At 48.5% G+C, this 17,262-nt stretch overlaps 1 protein-coding gene across 1 annotated transcript in view; it reads left to right on the top strand.

Moving 5' to 3' along the window:
• Positions 1 to 17,262, top strand: part of GLP1R (glucagon like peptide 1 receptor) — a 667,920-nt gene that overhangs the window by 434,368 nt on the left and 216,290 nt on the right. The window contains exon 7 of the mRNA XM_086925577.1: positions 15,968 to 16,037. Coding sequence (XP_086781703.1) covers positions 15,968 to 16,037 — 70 coding nt within the window. The remainder of the gene's footprint in view (positions 1 to 15,967; positions 16,038 to 17,262) is intronic.

The raw sequence follows: 17,262 nt of genomic DNA, 5'->3' as shown, positions 1-17,262 counted from the left end.
CTGGGACCCGTTGCAGAATCTAATGGGGTACTCCGACTTATTGGTGCTCGTATTTGCCTGTGGGAATTCATTGTGGCATTCCTATTCTCCACTTCTGCTCTTTCATTGTCCCATCGTGCCTGTTCCTCCTGCTGAACCCCTTCTGGGTTATAGATTGACACAATAGGGCCTATGGTAACCGGAACCTGCAAGGCGTCCGGCATTTGGTACGACCTAGCGCATTGCGTCTCTGGAACCTTCTGGACCACAAATCTTCCCACTACTCTCTGTTCAGAACTAGTTTGGGGTATTTCCTCAGTCTTGTTAGCGTCCCACTCCGTTACCGGGATCGACTTATATTCCCCCCACCTAGCTCCGTCTGTTTGCGGTAATATGGGACTCGCAAGTTCACCGCTGTATGGAGGCGGTCTATCTGTTAACAACCTTTCTATTAGATCCTCCTCCTGTTCGCTTTCCTCATCTTCTTGTTCTAGAGGTTTCCTTTCTCCCGTGGCCTCTATCATGGTGAACAGTTTGTCCGCTTCTATCTTCTGCACCCTCCATTTTTTAGCTTCCTCGTCCCATTTAGCATCCTGCACTGCCTTTACCGATCTTCTCACTCTTTCTTGGCGCCTCTTTACGCCCCTTTCGTGTGCTGTTCTAAACCACACACCAAGAGCTTCAAATTGTGTTGGCCTCGGTAGTGGTCTCATTGAAAGCATCGTCGCTTTCAGCTGATTCAATACTTCTATTTTAAATGTTCCAAATCTCGGAAACGCCAGTTCTTTATGCCTTTCAGTTAGCCTGTGCCACTCGGAGATCCATAATATCGAATGTAAGCCTACATTGACTGCCATATGATATGCTGGTGTGCCTTCTGGTGGAGCTTCTTCTCCGACATATAAATTTCTCCTTTTTCTTTTAAAGATTTTTCCTAAACCCTTGAAACACTTCATTTTGGTCCTTGCTAATTCTTTTCCTTATTTGCGTCTTGATAACAACCACCAATCCCTGTACGACTCTCGCTAATCAGCCTATCTCAGCACGGTTCTATGCCAACCGACCAATCTCAGCGCGGCTCTACGCTGATGTCACTTCTTTCTTCAGCAGCTTCCCTCGTTTTCTTAACTCGTTTCACGATCTCACATGCGTTTTCATTCATACATCGAAAAATGACTACTTCCGTCCAAGCGATCACTTTTCTCTGACTGTACGGCCACAGTCTAACTGTAATTGCTACCTCAACTGGCACAGCGTCTTTCCTCTTACGGTCGGACACGTACCTCAACTGATAGGTTACTTACACACAGTAAACGTACGACCAGCGTCCGCTACTCATTCACTCACACATACGCTCCCCCTATCATCGGTCTGTCGGGAAATCAATGGTACCTCATGACCCCCTTTCAATGGTAGACAAATTACTCTGGGTGTTTGATACACCCGAACCACTTAAGTCCTCTGGACATAAGATTTCATCCGGTTGCGCGCGCTCACAACCTTCCCCCAATCACACTACAGGCATTCAACTCCGCTTGACATTACAACACAGGAACAACATAAAACACCGCAATCTTACAACGCATGACCCTTATACTCACTCTCGACCGACTCTGCTGCTTTTCTCTCGACGCACCATCAGCACCGTCTTCGGCTGAAATTCTTCTTCTGGTCGACGATGACTAGGGACCTTGGGGTAAACTAACCTGGCCTAGGTCGTCTTCCTCAAGAAGATAACCATCCTCTGCTACCAACTGCGGGGAATGAGATTTTGATATCAATTTATGATTATGATAAATTTAATAAAGAATCCCATTCATCTGTTTTGGACCGCTCGTATCTGTCATTGAGGAAAGGACCACCCCCGCATTGGTTAGACAAACCCCATTAACTGACGCCACTCTGAAGAACCACTTACAACTGATAAAATTTTAAGAGTTTTATATAAAGTTAATTTTGAATGCAATACAATCCACTCAGGATAAAATCTCAAAGTATACAAAATACAAAATCAATTACAATATCAGCTGCTTAAGCTTCGATGTGAAGTGGTTCCTTCTGCGTCATCTGCAGTAAGATAAAATCATCAAGTTAATCTGTCCCTACTCTATACTACGTGACAACCCTACTTCGCAAGTTTCTTCCCTAAAAAGGTGTCAGCAGTTTGACTTCTAAGGAAGTTCAAACTCTCTTAGCCTCTAAAGGAATTCTTAAGTTTCAGAAGCAGTACCCTATCTGCCTACCCATCCGCTCTCTTTAAGGGTCCTCGGCCTACTGCTCCCTTGCGCTCTGATGTCTCAGCGCATCTGTTCAAGGCATCTACCCCTTTGCCTTTGCTCTGAGCAATTCGTCTCGCTGTTCCTAATCTCCCAATTGCCACTTGCTCATTGCTACTTCCTCTGATTGCTCTCTCCTCCCCGGGGTGCTGTCCCTAAAATACACAATCACAGTGTGGGTGGAACGCCCCTTGACGCCCACCACGGACTTTCCCCGATGATGTCAACTTCCTGCTTCTTCCATTGGTCCACTCCTTGCGTCGTTCGTTAAGTTGACCTTTTTCCTTTAGATGTCATCTTCATCATCTCATCGTCGACTTTTATTGACTCTTTCAGATCGAATGTCATATGACTTAGACAAGGCTTTAACTTATCTGTACAACTTTCTAACCTTCTAGATCCTGTGAATGGTCTTATCAAAACATAGTCCACCTCAAAAGTGTCTCTCCTCACGTTCAAGCAATAAGCTCCGTCCGGCATTGTCACCTTAAATCTAACAAGTGCTAGACTTCTCGGCTCTCACGTCCACATCAAGCTATTTACGACTTTTACAAGCCCTCTAAATTACATACATTTGACTATGCTCCTGCGAACTCTTGGTCAGTTAGGTTACAATCACAAATGACCTAAGCTCTTCCAGCATTCCTACAGAAACCCTCTACACAGTATAACCTTTGGCATACATTTATATATTCGTACTTTAGCAAAGTCTTAGTTATACTTGAATACGTTCTACATCGAATATATGTAATACATAGAATACGACTGCATAGAATATAACTTATGCATTTTCCTTGGTTACATTGTCACGTACATTCTCTACATTACTCCACGTTATATTCCTCCACGTTTATATTTCTCGCCGCTTCTCCAATCTAAAGCTACACACGTATACGAATTCTACTGTGCACGTTCTACATTTCGTAAGCATTTCTACACATTTCTATATTTACCCATCATGTATACGGACCTTCTAAATCCAATGCATATTTAACATATGAATACATTTACATTTCCTATACCATGTTATCACGTCAGTTGACCTTTATGCTATAGTTGTCAACTTTACATTACGATATGCGTTTCATTCCTACGTTTATAACATATACGTCTAAATATGGCTACGATATACTTTATTTTCAAATTGCGCTCTCTCACAGGTGTCCTATTATGCTGTCAGGCCCCATATGCCTCACATCGGGTCACAGGTGTCCTGTTATGCTGTCAGGCCCCATATGCCTCACTTCAGGTCACAGCTGTCTTGTTATGCTGTCAGGTCCCATATGCCTCACATCAGTTCACAGCTGTCTTGTTATGCTGTCAGGTCCCATGTGCCTCACATCAGGTCACAGCTGTCTTGTTATGCTGTCAGGTCCCATGTGCCTCACATCAGGTCACAGCTGTCTTGTTATGCTGTCAGGTCCCATGTGCCTCACATCAGGTCACAGCTGTCTTGTTATGCTGTCAGGTCCCATGTGCCTCACATCAGGTCACAGCTGTCTTGTTATGCTGTCAGGTCCCATATGCTTCACATCAGGTCACAGGTGTCCTGTTTTGCTGTCAGGTCCCATGTGCCTCACATCAGGCCACAGCTGTCTTGTTATGCTGTCAGGTCCCATATGCCTCACATCAGGCCACAGCTGTCTTGTTATGCTGTCAGGTCCCATGTGCCTCACATCAGGTCACAGCTGTCTTGTTATGCTGTCAGGTCCCATGTGCCTCACATCAGGCCACAGCTGTCTTGTTATGCTGTCAGGTCCCATATGCCTCACATCAGGCCACAGCTGTCTTATTATGCTGTCAGGTCCCATATGCCTCACATCAGGTCACAGCTGTCTTGTTATGCTGTCAGGTCCCATATGCCTCACATCAGGTCACAGCTGTCTTGTTATGCTGTCAGGTCCCATATGCCTCACATCGGGTCACAGCTGTCTTGTTATGCTGTCAGGTCCCATGTGCCTCACATCGGGTCACAGGTGTCCTGTTATGCTGTCAGGTCCCATGTGCCTCACATCGGGTCACAGGTGTCCTGTTATGGTGTCAGGTCCCATGTGCCTCACATCGGGTCACAGGTGTCCTGTTATGGTGTCAGGTCCCATGTGCCTCACATCGGGTCACAGGTGTCCTGTTATGCTGTCAGGCCCCATATGCCTCACATCAGGTCACAGGTGTCCAGTTATGCTGTCAGGTCCCATGTGCCTCACATCAGGTCACAGCTGTCTTGTTATGCTGTCAGGTCCCATGTGCCTCACATCGGGTCACAGGTGTCCTGTTATGGTGTCAGGTCCCATGTGCCTCACATCAGGTCCCATGTGCCTCATATCGGGTCACAGGTGTCCTGTTATGCTGTCAGGTCCCATGTGCCTCACATCGGGTCACAGGTGTCCTGTTATGCTGTCAGGTCCCATGTGCCTCTCATTGGCTCACATGTGTCCTGTTATGGTGTCAGGTCCCATGTGCCTCACATCGGGTCACAGGTGTCCTGTTATGCTGTCAGGTCCCATGTGCCTCACATCGGGTCACAGGTGTCCTGTTATGCTGTCAGGTCCCATATGCCTCTCATCGGGTCACAGGTGTCCTGTTATGGTGTCAGGTCCCATGTGCCTCACATTGGGTCACAGGTGTCCTGTTATGCTGTCAGGTCCCATGTGCCACTCATCGGGTCACAGGTGTCCTGTTATGGTGTCAGGTCCCATGTGCCTCACATCGGGTCACAGGTGTCTTGTTATGCTGTCAGGTCCCATGTGCCTCACATCGGGTCACAGGTGTCCTGTTATGCTGTTAGGTCCCATGTGCCTCACATCGGGAGACAGGTGTCCTGCTATGCTGTCAGGTCCCATGTGCCTCACATCGGGTCACAGGTGTCCTGTTATGCTGTCAGGTCCCATGGGCCTCACATCGGGTCACAGGTGTCCTGTTTTGCTGTCAGGTCCCATGTGCCTCACATCGGGTCACAGGTGTCCTGTTATGCTGTCAGGTCCCATGTGCCTCACATCAGGTCACAGGTGTCTGGTTATGCTGTCAGGTCCCATGTGCCTCACATCGGGTCACAGGTGTCCTGTTTTGCTGTTAGGTCCCATGTGCCTCACATCGGGAGACAGGTGTCCTGTTATGCTGTCGGGTCCCATGTGCCTCACATCGGGTCACAGGTGTCCTGTTATGCTGTCAGGTCCCATGTGCCTCACATCGGGTCACAGGTGTCTATTTATGATGTCAGGCCCCATATGCCTCACATCAGGTCACAGTTGTCCTGTTATGCTGTCAGGTCCCATGTGCCTCACATCGGGTCACAGGTGTCCTGTTATGCTGTTAGGTCCCATGTGCCTCACATCGGGAGACAGGTGTCCTTTTATGCTGTCAGGTCCCATGTGCCTCACATTGGGTCACAGGTGTCCTGTTATGCTGTTAGGTCCCATGTGCCTCACATCGGGAGACAGGTGTCCTGTTATGCTGTCAGGTCCCATGTGCCTCACATCGGGTCACACGTGTCCTGTTATGCTGTTAGGTCCCATGTGCCTCACATCGGGAGACAGGTGTCCTGTTATGCTGTTAGGTCCCATGTGCCTCACATCGGGTCACAGGTGTCCTGTTATGCTGTCAGGTCCCATGTGCCTCACATTGGGTCACAGGTTTCCTGTTATGCTGTCAGGTCCCATGTGCCTCACATCGGGTCACATGTGTCCTGTTATGCTGTCAGGTCCCATGTGCCTCACATCGGGTCACAGGTGTCTTGTTATGCAGTCAGGTCCCATGTGCCTCACATCGGGTCACAGGTGTCCTGTTATGCTGTTAGGTCCCATGTGCCTCACATCGGGTCACAGGTGTCCTGTTATGCTGTTAGGTCCCATGTGCCTCTCATCGGGAGACAGGTGTCCTGTTATGCTGTCAGGTCCCATGTGCCTCACATCGGGTCACAGGTGTCCTGTTATGGTGTCAGGTCCCATGTGCCTCACATCGGGTCACAGGTGTCCATTTATGCTGTTAGACCCTGTATGCCTCACATCAGGTCACAGGTGTCCTGTTATTCTGTCAGGTCCCATATGCCTCACATCAGGTCACAGGTGTCCTGTTATGCTGTCAAGTCCCACATGCCTCTCATCGGGTCACAGGTGTCCTGTTATGGTGTCAGGTCCCATGTGCCTCACATCGGGTCACAGGTGTCCTGTTATGCTGTCAGGTCCCATGTGCCTCACATCAGGTCACAGCTGTCTTGTTATGCTGTCAGGTCCCATATGCCTCACATCAGGTCACAGGTGTCCAGTTATTCTGTCAGGTCCCATATGCCTCACATCAGGTCACAGGTGTCCTGTTATGCTGTCAGGTCCCATATGCATCACATCAGGCCACATCTGTCCTGTTATGGTGTCAGGCCCAGTGTGACTGACATCAGGCCACATCTGGCCTGCAATGCTGCCGGGTCCCTTGTGCCTCACATCAGGTCACAGCTGTCTTGTTATGCTGTCAGGTCCCATGTGCCTCACATCAGGTCACAGCTGTCTTGTTATGCTGTCAGGTCCCATATGCCTCACATCAGGTCACAGGTGTCCTGTTTTGCTGTCAGGTCCCATGTGCCTCACATCAGGTCACAGCTGTCTTGTTATGCTGTCAGGTCCCATATGCCTGACATCGGGTCACATCTGTCTTGTTATGCTGTCAGGTCCCATGTGCCTGACAACGGGTCACAGGTGTCCTGTTATGCTGTCAGGTCCCATGTGCCTCACATCGGGTCTCAGGTGTCCTGTTATGCTGTCAGGTCCCATGTGCCTCTCATCGGGTCACAGGTGTTGTGTTATGGTGTCAGGTCCCATGTGCCTCACATCGGGTCACAGGTGTCCTGTTATGCTGTCAGGTCCCATGTGCCTCACATCAGGTCACAGGTGTCCTGTTATGCTGTCAGGTCCCATGTGCCTCACATCGGGTCACAGGTGTCCTGTTATGCTGTCAGGTCCCATGTGCCTCACATCGGGTCACAGGTGTCCTGTTATGCTGTCAGGTCCCATGTGCCTCTCATCGGGTCACAGGTGTCCTGTCATGGTGTCTGGTCCCATGTGCCTTACATCGGGTCACAGGTGTCCTGTCATGACATGTGCCTCACATCGGGTCACAGGTGTCCTGTTATGCTGTCAGGTCCCATATGCCTCTTATCGGGTCACAGGTGTCCTGTTATGGTGTCAGGTCCCATGTGCCTCACATCGGGTCACAGTTGTCCTGTTATGCTGTCAGGTCCCATGTGCCTCACATCGGGTCTCAGGTGTCCTGTTATGCTGTCAGGTCCCATGTGCCTCTCATCGGGTCACAGGTGTCCTGTTATGGTGTCAGGTCCCATGTGCCTCACATCGGGTCACAGGTGTCCTGTTATGCTGTCAGGTCCCATGTGCTTCACATCGGGTCACAGGTGTCCTGTTATGCTGTCAGGTCCCATAGGCCTCACATCGGGTCACAGGTGTCCTGTTATGCTGTCAGGTCCCATGTGCCTCACATCAGGTCACAGGTGTCCTGTTATGCTGTCAGGTCCAGCTTGACTGACATCCGGCCACATCTGGCCTGTTATGGTGTCAGGCCCAGCGTGACTGACATCAGGCCACATCTGGCCTGCAATGCTGTCAGGCCCTGGTTCCCACTGCCCCCTGTCAGGTCCTTGGTTGGTTTCATCCATCATGTTGATGTCCTTTGTTGCCTCCTTCCTCCACTCCACTGCCCCCTGCACCCTTCAGTCCGGATTGCCCCCATTGCATTTCTAGCTCCTTCTTCGTTATCGTTTTGTAGTACCCCGCCCCCCTCAGACTGAGAACTGTCCCTGTAGGAGTGACCTCTCTTCTGCATGGATCATGCTGCACAGCATTTTACTCCAGGACATGATTGGTCTATTTGAGGGATGCTGGCAGTGCCCAGCCCTGACCCTGGCCTGAGAGGTGTATGCATGAGTCTTACAAAAAATGGAGCCCACATAATGGTTTAGAAGAGTAATACCCAGAGTGCACTGCCTTTAGCCAAGCACTATACTGCACGCACCACCGTGAGGCGCTGTGATATGCCTCAGTGTTACTGCCATCCGTGCACTCGAGTGAGTGCAGACGTGCACCAAACGCGAGCCTCCGCTTCGTGCTGTGTCATGGCGGGGCCTCTCGAAGGCTAATGCTGCTTAAATGATATCTGAAATGCTGCACACGAGGCGCAGCAGCACGTGCATTAACGTGTTCACTGCACGCTGGCTGGGGCTGTGAAGATGTAACGTCCTTCTCTTGGGAGAATGGGGGCATCCATTTTCAGCACCGCTGGCGCACAGCAGGGCATGCGGTCAGCTTGCGGGGAAACCGCTAACCATGGGAAGGCCAAATACTAGGGTCCTGGTGAAAGATGGCAATATTGGTTTCCCTACTGTGCACCAAGGGCCGTAGTTATGACATTTGTGGCTCAGACTTGCTGCGCTGCCCTGCACCACAGGGAAAGGGCAGGAATGTAGCATATTTATCCAATACAGTGCATTTGTGTCTTTTCTACCAGCATTAGTGTCATTTTGGCTGCCTAGTTCAATGCAGGCACCCTTGCTCTATAGTGCAAGGGTGCCTGTGTTGTTGGCAGGATTGTTTTTGTGCAGGAAGATACACCTTTCTGCACAAACATAATCCTTAGGGGCATATTTCCAGCGCCTTGCCAATACTTTGTTTGTTCTCAGAACACGCTAGGAGCAATTTAGAGCTACTGCGTGCAACGTGTTTGTTCTTTTAAAAAACGCCGAATTTTATTTCTAAATTGCTGAATTTCCACACTGCTTGCACTCAGCACACCTGGCACCCACTTGGCACCATTTTCGCCTTGTTTTGACGATCCCAGCCGACTTTAGGGCTGAAGATCGAGGTGCAGAGTAAACAGATTCTACGGCGGCCATATTGGGTGAGGGGGCAAGAGCGGTGAGAGCGCTCCAGTCTCCTTTACTTAAGGAAACGGTCGTTCTCCGCGCTAGCGGTCGCGTTTGCGGACGCGCCTCCTCAGCGCCGGAGTCACGCCAGAGTCAGCCCGTCTGCGCCCGTCAGCGTTCCGGCAGCAGACGGGGCAGGACGGCTGGCTGGCATTTACTTTTGGTTGGTGCCTTACTCTTCTCGGCTTTAGCTATGTGTTTCTCTTACTCGTCAGAGACCCTCTTAAATCTCCGTCCTCCGGTAGGTCGCTACCACTCTGTCTTTCCTGGTTGCCGTGCCCTTAGAAAAGGTTGCACTGAGTGCGGATGGCGCTTTCCTATACACAACAAGCCAAAACAGATCCATCAACCTATCACTACCACTTGCCTACTCCTTAACACACGTTCCCTAGGCTGTCATGCGCTAGATAATTGGAATTTGCTCGATAACTCTAATATATCCTGCCTTTTTCTCACAAAGACTTGGCTTAGTGATACCTCGGCCCCTGACTTAGTCAACGCCATCCCACCTAATTATTCCATCATCAGGAGGGACAGAACATCTGGGCGCGGGGGCGGTGTGGCTATCATAGTCAACAACCAGCTGCACTGCACTACCTTCCCGATAGACATTATTCAGGACACCGAGGTGCTCGGCTTCACACTTCATTTGTCTCCCCACCAGGCATGTACCGGCATTCTCGCATATAGAACTCCCGGTCCCTTAGGCTCTTTCCTGGATGAATTACAGGTAGCACTTTCAGTCCCATGTCTTAAATCGGAACATTGTTTACTTCTAGGCGACCTAAACATACACATGGATGAGGCCACAAATCCTGACACAATGAAACTCATGGAGGTCACAACAGCATTAGGACTTACACCTTTCATTCATGATCCCGCGCATAATAAGGGCCATACTCTGGACCAAGTTTTTTCCACCGTCCCTATTAATGTACTTGCTCCTCAGCCAGTATTATGGTCGGATCATTACTTAATCTCCTTTTTCCTATTAAGTGCCCCTCCCCCTAGACCAAATCCCACTACCTCTGCTAAACGACTTTCCAGGCCTTTTCATATGCTCTCTAATGAGATGCTACTACAGGCCATGTCATGTTCACCCTGCACCTTGTCAGGTAATGTGGAAATCGATCTAGCTCATTACACTGAATGGCTCACGACTATACTGGCGGATCTTGTGCCCGAGAAAGCCGCTAAACCCGGAAACAAACGGCCTTCCGCCCCTTGGTTCACCTCTCAGCTTAGAGAAGCCCGTCAAAACTGCAAGAGAGCAGAAAGAGCCTGGAGGAAAGACTACAATCCTCTTGAGAAAGAAAAATATAAAAACTTAACTAGATCCTACCACAAGATGATTTGGAGTGGAAAAAAATCCTATCTTGAACGTCGGATAGACGAATCTGAAAACTCCTGTAAGGAAATCTTTAAAATTGTTAAGGATTTTACTTCTCCGTCCCTAGGCATCTCTGCTCAGTCTCACTCAGAACCTTGGCTGACTGAACTGGCACATTATTTTGTAGATAAAATAACATCTATTCAAGCCTCTCTTGCTGTTTACTCTAAACAGCCTCAGAATGCTGCTCTTGGTGCCCTCTCCTCTTCACAACCCACCCTCTGGGAATTTCCGCAGCTGAGCCTTGCTGCCTCATTAGACCATCTGACAAGCTTGAAGTCGGGCTCTCCTCTAGATCCCTGCCCGGTCTCTTGCCTCAATAAAATAGCCCTTGTGCTAAATGGCCCCATCAATTCCATTCTTAATTCCTCACTGTCTTCTGGCGTAGTCCCCCAGGCTTGGAAGAGTGCTCTCATCCTTCCACTCATAAAAAAACCAGCTTTGGATCCCATCATACATGCCAACTACAGGCCTATTTCTCTCCTCCCCGCTCTGGCGAAGGTGGCGGAAAGACATGTGCACAGATCTATCTCTGATTTCATCGAGAATAACAATCTGTTGCACACTGCTCAGTCTGGGTTTCGTGCGAATTACAGCACAGAGACCGCGCTACTTGAAGTCACCACCGCCATCAGAGAGGTCTTGGATACTGGAGGAAAGGCCATGTTGGTCATGTTGGACTTGTCGGCGGCGTTCGACACCGTTCCCCATGATACCCTCCTAACTCGACTCTGGGATTGTGGTCTCCGGGGGACGGTGTGGAACTGGCTCAAATCATTTCTAGCTAGCCGTCGACAAACGATCTGGGCGCCACCTCACTCCGCAGCTATGGCAACTCTGGAAGTGGGGGTCCCTCAGGGGTCTATTCTTAGCCCCCTGCTCTTTAACATCTTTCTGGCCCCCCTTGCAGAGGTTGCGGAGTCGTTTGGCGCTCATATCGTGTCTTACGCTGACGACACCCAGCTCTTGTTCACATACGACAAGAATGAGGTGTTCGATGGGATCCGCATCAGAGGCTGCCTAGAAGCAGTCTTTGATTGGTTCAAAAGACACGGCTTAAAATGCAACTCCGATAAATCGGAGCTGCTCTTTTTTGGATGTGTCTCTGAACCAAACTGGAAAAGTTGGTGGCCACAAGACCTGTTTCCACCTGCTAATGCAAGTACCAAGGCTAAAAATCTAGGTATTATTGTTGACAATGAGTTAACCTTTGGGCCTCAAATATCCTGTCTTTCGGGGAAATGTTTCGGGATCCTGCGGATGCTCAGGAAATTCCTCCCCTTGATTTCTATGAACCATCGAAGGGTCATTGTTCAAGCACTTGTCGGGTCGCGTTTAGACTATGCAAATGCCCTCTATCTAGGACTCCCTAAATATCTTGTGAGGAGACTTCAAGTAGTCCAAAATTCAGCTGCCAGGGCTATTTATGGACTCCCTAGACGAGCTAGTGCTTCTGACTTGTTGAAGGAACTGCACTGGCTTCCTATAGCCAAGAGGGCTCTCTTCAAAAGCCTGATGCTGACCTACAAGGCCCTTCATGACTCAGGCCCTAGGTACATTAGGAAGCGCCTTGCTCTTTACAAGCCGAGCAGAGCTTTGCGATCTGCCTCCTTGTCTAAAATGGTCGTTCCGTCCATCAAGCGAACCAGACAAGGGGGGCGCTCTTTTCATTACCTGGCCCCGCGCGCTTGGAATGAGCTTCCTATTTCTCTCAGACAGGCCCCTAGTCTGTTGTCTTTCAGAAAGGCATTAAAAACCTGGCTTTTTACCAGTTAACTTCGCTGTTCCTTTTATTCTGCAGTTATGTTTCCTTTCCCTAAAGGACTTCTTCGCCAAAGCGCCGGGACACTCCTATTGGAGTAGCCGTTGCGCTATAGAAGAACCCAAATAACATAACATAACATAACATTGCTCTTTCTATGTGTGCTGCAGAATGTAAAACACATAGAAACAGGAAAAGACGAGGAGAAATAAACATATTTCTGCTCTAACCCTTCTCCAGGGTATACACATCTTATTTTCTGTGCATTACCAGGTTTACAAGTCCTTATAAATCTGAGAATACGTCAAAACGCGTTGGTGTTGTGTGGGAAACACCCAACGGAAGCGCCCATGGAATGCCTTCCCTGTGCAGATTCATGCAACACATTGATTTGCGCTGCGTTTCTTTACTTCAGATTTTTTAGGCCACACAAAGTGGCTTTGCGTGGCTTCATAAATCGGACTTTGAGATTTGCATCACAAATGTACCATGTTGCGTGGTTCGAGGATGATGCAAAGCTGTCATAAATGTGCCCCAACATGCCCAAGACTAATATCTTGCAATTCTAGACAGACTGCAGACGTTTAGTAAAAGTCACCCCAACTTGTATTGTTCAGTGTGTCTCTTAGTAGTGTGTTGTACTACACAACTCTAGTGTCACAACTTCTGTGCATTCAAAGCTGGGCCATCCTTCTGCAGATCTCTGGATTGAAGAGCAATAAATCTTACATTAATATTTAAGGATCATCATAAATGTGTTCCTGCATCTTGTGATGCCCTGAGCTCCTCCATTAAGTTCCTTGGATTTCAGCATTATGGCTTGCAGGCCTCCTCTGTTAGGAGTCCACCAGGCTGGGAATCAGCTTGGCAGCAATAATAGTCTATTGCCAGGTACTGAGGCATCTATGAAGCATATGGGGCTACTCTGCAGTGACAGGTTTGTTACACTGCGATTACAGGTTTGTTACACTGCGTCTGTGCAGCGCCTTCAAAACGAGGACTCCTGATCCCTGAAAGAAGCATGCACTCCCCTCTTCAGGGAGCCCTGTGTGGGGAACAGCAGTGGGTGGGTGACAAGCTGCTGAGTACAACTCTAACTCCTCACCCGAGGGTGCTTGGGTTCAAAGTGCCCTGACGTTTGCACAGAGGGTCTTGTTACCAAAGAGGTGACCCCTGCATGACAACACTACTAGCTGTTTGCCCTGCTGGGGCATCATGCTGTCCTTACAAGGGGATCTCTCAGGAAGTCAAATAGAACATACACTCCTTGGCATCTGGGCATGCCCAAGGCAAAGGAGAGAAGTTCTGCTTGAGAAGTTGCAAGCCTTTTGGTATAACATTGCCCAGGTCAGGCTCCAACATCTGCAGGAAGGTGCAAAATCTAAACCACTCATTAGGAGGCCTCCCACGGACATCGACAGTCCAACCAGGAGCTGAACCCCTGAAGGCGGAAATGAGAGTCATGGGAACCCTGTGAGCAGCATTCTAGAGTGGGGGAGGGGCTTCAACTACACATCACAGGTATGCTGGTATGGTGCTTGCCTCTCATAAAGATATATGGAGGGTTCCGCTACCTGGCTCTTAAAAGGGAGCTCAGCTGTCCTTTCAGTGGGAAGGCACGAGGATGGTTGTGGCTAGGGTCCCTTCTCTTCCACAACCATCTCCATACCTGGGACATCCCTGACATTTTCATCCAGACATGTTTACCTGGATTTTGGGGTTCAACTGAGATTGGGGGTTTTAATGCATATGGACACCACAAACTGCACTTCTGTTGCTTCCCAGGGACATCTCAGGTGTATTCTGAGAATGGGGAGTCCATCTATGCCCCCCTCTTGTAGCTTCTAGGAGGTAGCCCCATTAACCGCGACCTCCCAAGCTCTGCCTAGGACATCTTAATCTTGATGTTAGTGGGTGTGGTTGCACTTAATGAGTTGCCAGGACGCCATCCCATGCAAATATAGTCCACGGGTTGGGGCAAGTACAGGCCCGTTATTTTTTTTTCCTATCGATCACCTTGACTGCATTTATTCTCTCTGGTTCATCCCTCATAAGAGGAGGAGAGGCTCCATTGCCTTGATCCAAAGAGAGGGTTGAGCTTTTACACTGACCAGGGAAAGATCACTTGGTGGACAATCAGCTCTTCATCAGCTTCTGCAAATAAGGGCATGGCGGGGGATTAAACAGAACCCTGTCAAGGTGGATAGTCATCTGCATTAGGATCGGCTATGCACTTGCAAACAATCCGTCCCGCAGGGGCCTGAGAATCCATTCTACCAGGGCCAAGGTCCATATAACAGTGTTGGTACAAGGCATGCCTGTTCTTGACATCTGCCAAAGTACTATATGGGAGTCAGTACATATGTTCACAAAGCACTACTGCCTTGACAGCCAGGTCAGATGAAAACGTCACTTGGTTCGTGGCAAATCAGGAATATTTTGTCTGTATCGACTCCCAGGCCCTTGCCGTTGGAAGGCACTGCTTTGGTATCTAGGTGAGGAATCTTCGGTTAGTAGTATCTTTTGAAAGATAATGCTCTTTCTAGTGGATGCCACACGTCCCTCGCTGTCCTTCCTGTTCTGTGGAGTGGCCTCTTTACCATCTAAAAAGAACCCAAGTTAGAGATCTGCACACTGTCACCAAGAATTGTTCAACTCGCTGTGTTTGAAGGTGTGGAATGGGAGAGGCAAGAAAATGCAAGAATGTAAGGATACTGTTTATATGCGGCTCGGCTCTGTCACTACTAGGGCTGTTTGGAGCCAATTGCTGGAGTGCGCGAGCACTGCTGCTAAAGTTCTCCTGATCTAGTCTTCTGACTATTCTAAAGGCAAAGAACCTGTGGTTTGATAGAGTATCCATCAGAAAGAGTGCTACTGAATGTGAGTTCGTGAATCTTTTGATCCCCACCAAGAAACCCGAGCGTTCTGCCGACAGAAAGACAGACCAAGAGACTAATAGTTGTGTGTCCATCTTGGAGCGAGTGCAATTCTGGCGGATCCACTGCCACAATTCGTTATTTTTTGCCTGAAGGTCTTCTGTAGATATTTGTTTGGACGGTTGTTTGTGGGTTGGATTGAAACTCAATTATAAATGTTTTATTGATGAGTAAAAGGGTTCAGGTGACTTTCTTTTTTAGTGTAGATGAACGAGCCTCGTTCAGGTTGTTGAAAGTAACTCAGACCATTATATGCATGTATTTCATACAGATATATGAAATGTATTCTTTCAATATTAAAGCATGCTTCTTTGATTTACTGAATATACACCAGCAGGTCATATTCTGAGCATGCCACTCACCTCCAACCCGTTCCCTACCCAGGCGTTGGGCGTGGTGGTCCGCGTCTCATGAAGGTCCAGGTACTGGTAAAGGGAACATACCTGGAGGGTGATGTAAGACTCATATTTACTACTGAAAGCTCCTCTGCAGACAGCAAGTTAGAGAGGAAGCAGTGCTTGGTGCTGGGCCCTGTGTTGAAGGTCCCCTGAGGATAGAGGCTCTCAGCTGACCCTATAGAGTCATGAAGCCCCTTGTCTTCAGCCACACCTGTCTAGGAGAGGGCTTTTGTCTGAAAAGGAGCAGGAGGGTGTGATGCACCTCCCTGAGGTAGTAACATGTTTTACTTTTGTCTCTCCCTCTCAGCTGCTGGACCCGTAATCACAACATGAACTACTGGCTGATCATCCGAATCCCGATTCTCGCAGCCATTGGGGTGAGTGATGGCGGACGCACACACAATCAAACACTCACAAGTTAAGAGCAATGAGGCACTCTGCTGTTATCATCATTAATGCAGCCTAGGTGCAGACAGAAGAGGTCAATTAGATCCGCAGAAAAAAGAACCTCATTATTCTGCCAATGGCTCCTCCCATTTCAAAGCACAGAAACATGTGGCTTAGTTCTGGCTGCAAACACCTTTTGCTGTCTGGAGCCTCATGAAATCATGTTTTCCCCAAAAGCCTTTTCTGGGTTGCAAGGCTTGGATGGGCTGCCCATCAAGGCCATGACATTCCAGGGCTGGTTAGGTTGTGCCATGTGTGTCCCCATTGGTTTTGGTGATGGAGCATCAAGTTGTCCTATTGTCAGACTGCAGATGCAACATGACATGCAGCTTGTAATTGAAGCCCAGTGTGGGGTTTCTGATGTACCTAGTTTTCTGGCACATGAACAATGTAATTACTGATTTATTGCAGTTTTGTTTAGAAAGTGGGAGCTGCATGAATGCCTCAGCCTGATCCAAAGAAACAGTGTTACTCACTAATCACCCTTCAGTATTCATTTGTTTTTCTTTGCTGTCCTGTTGGAGTTAACTTTTATTATTTTCAGAAAGTGAATACTTGCCGGCACATAGGCTTCTTCAAAGGTGTGCCAAAAGGTTACTCACCTACAGCTATTTGATAAAGACACGTAGGCACAGAGGCTTTGTTAAACAAGCATTGGCATAGCCAATAGGTCTCGCCTTTGGGACATTTTAAGTGTTTAGCCGTGCAACAGTTGATGTTGCTGCACCAAGGATATTGTGCTGCATAATGAAATACTTATAAGGTCCCAAAGGCGAGACCTATTGGCTATGCCAATGCTTGTTCTAGAATATCTTCACTCGGCTGCAGAGTATTTACCGCTTACTGACGTTTATGAACGGTTTCGTGCCTTATGTGTATGAAACAGGACGGGAAATAAACAACATTAGGCCCCTAAGCCTACTGTAGTGGGGCTGCAAGTTAAGTGCGAATAGAGTGTTCTCTCTGTTCACCCGGTTGAAGTTCGCCTTTCAGTCAACAAATAAAAACAAACAATGCAAGTATTAACTCATCTAAGATTGAATCTTTAGCACGGAGCAAACTTTGAATTTGCTAAAACGTTTTATAGAATTGTTTAACTTCACACATAAGGAAAAATAATGCGGTATACACCCAGAAATCTCACGCATAGCTAAA

This window comes from Lissotriton vulgaris, chromosome 6, assembly GCF_964263255.1.
Source record: "Lissotriton vulgaris chromosome 6, aLisVul1.2, whole genome shotgun sequence".
Classification (NCBI taxonomy): domain Eukaryota; kingdom Metazoa; phylum Chordata; class Amphibia; order Caudata; family Salamandridae; genus Lissotriton; species Lissotriton vulgaris.
Note: the sequence above shows the minus strand (reverse complement) of the source record. Positions and strands in the feature narration are given on the sequence as shown.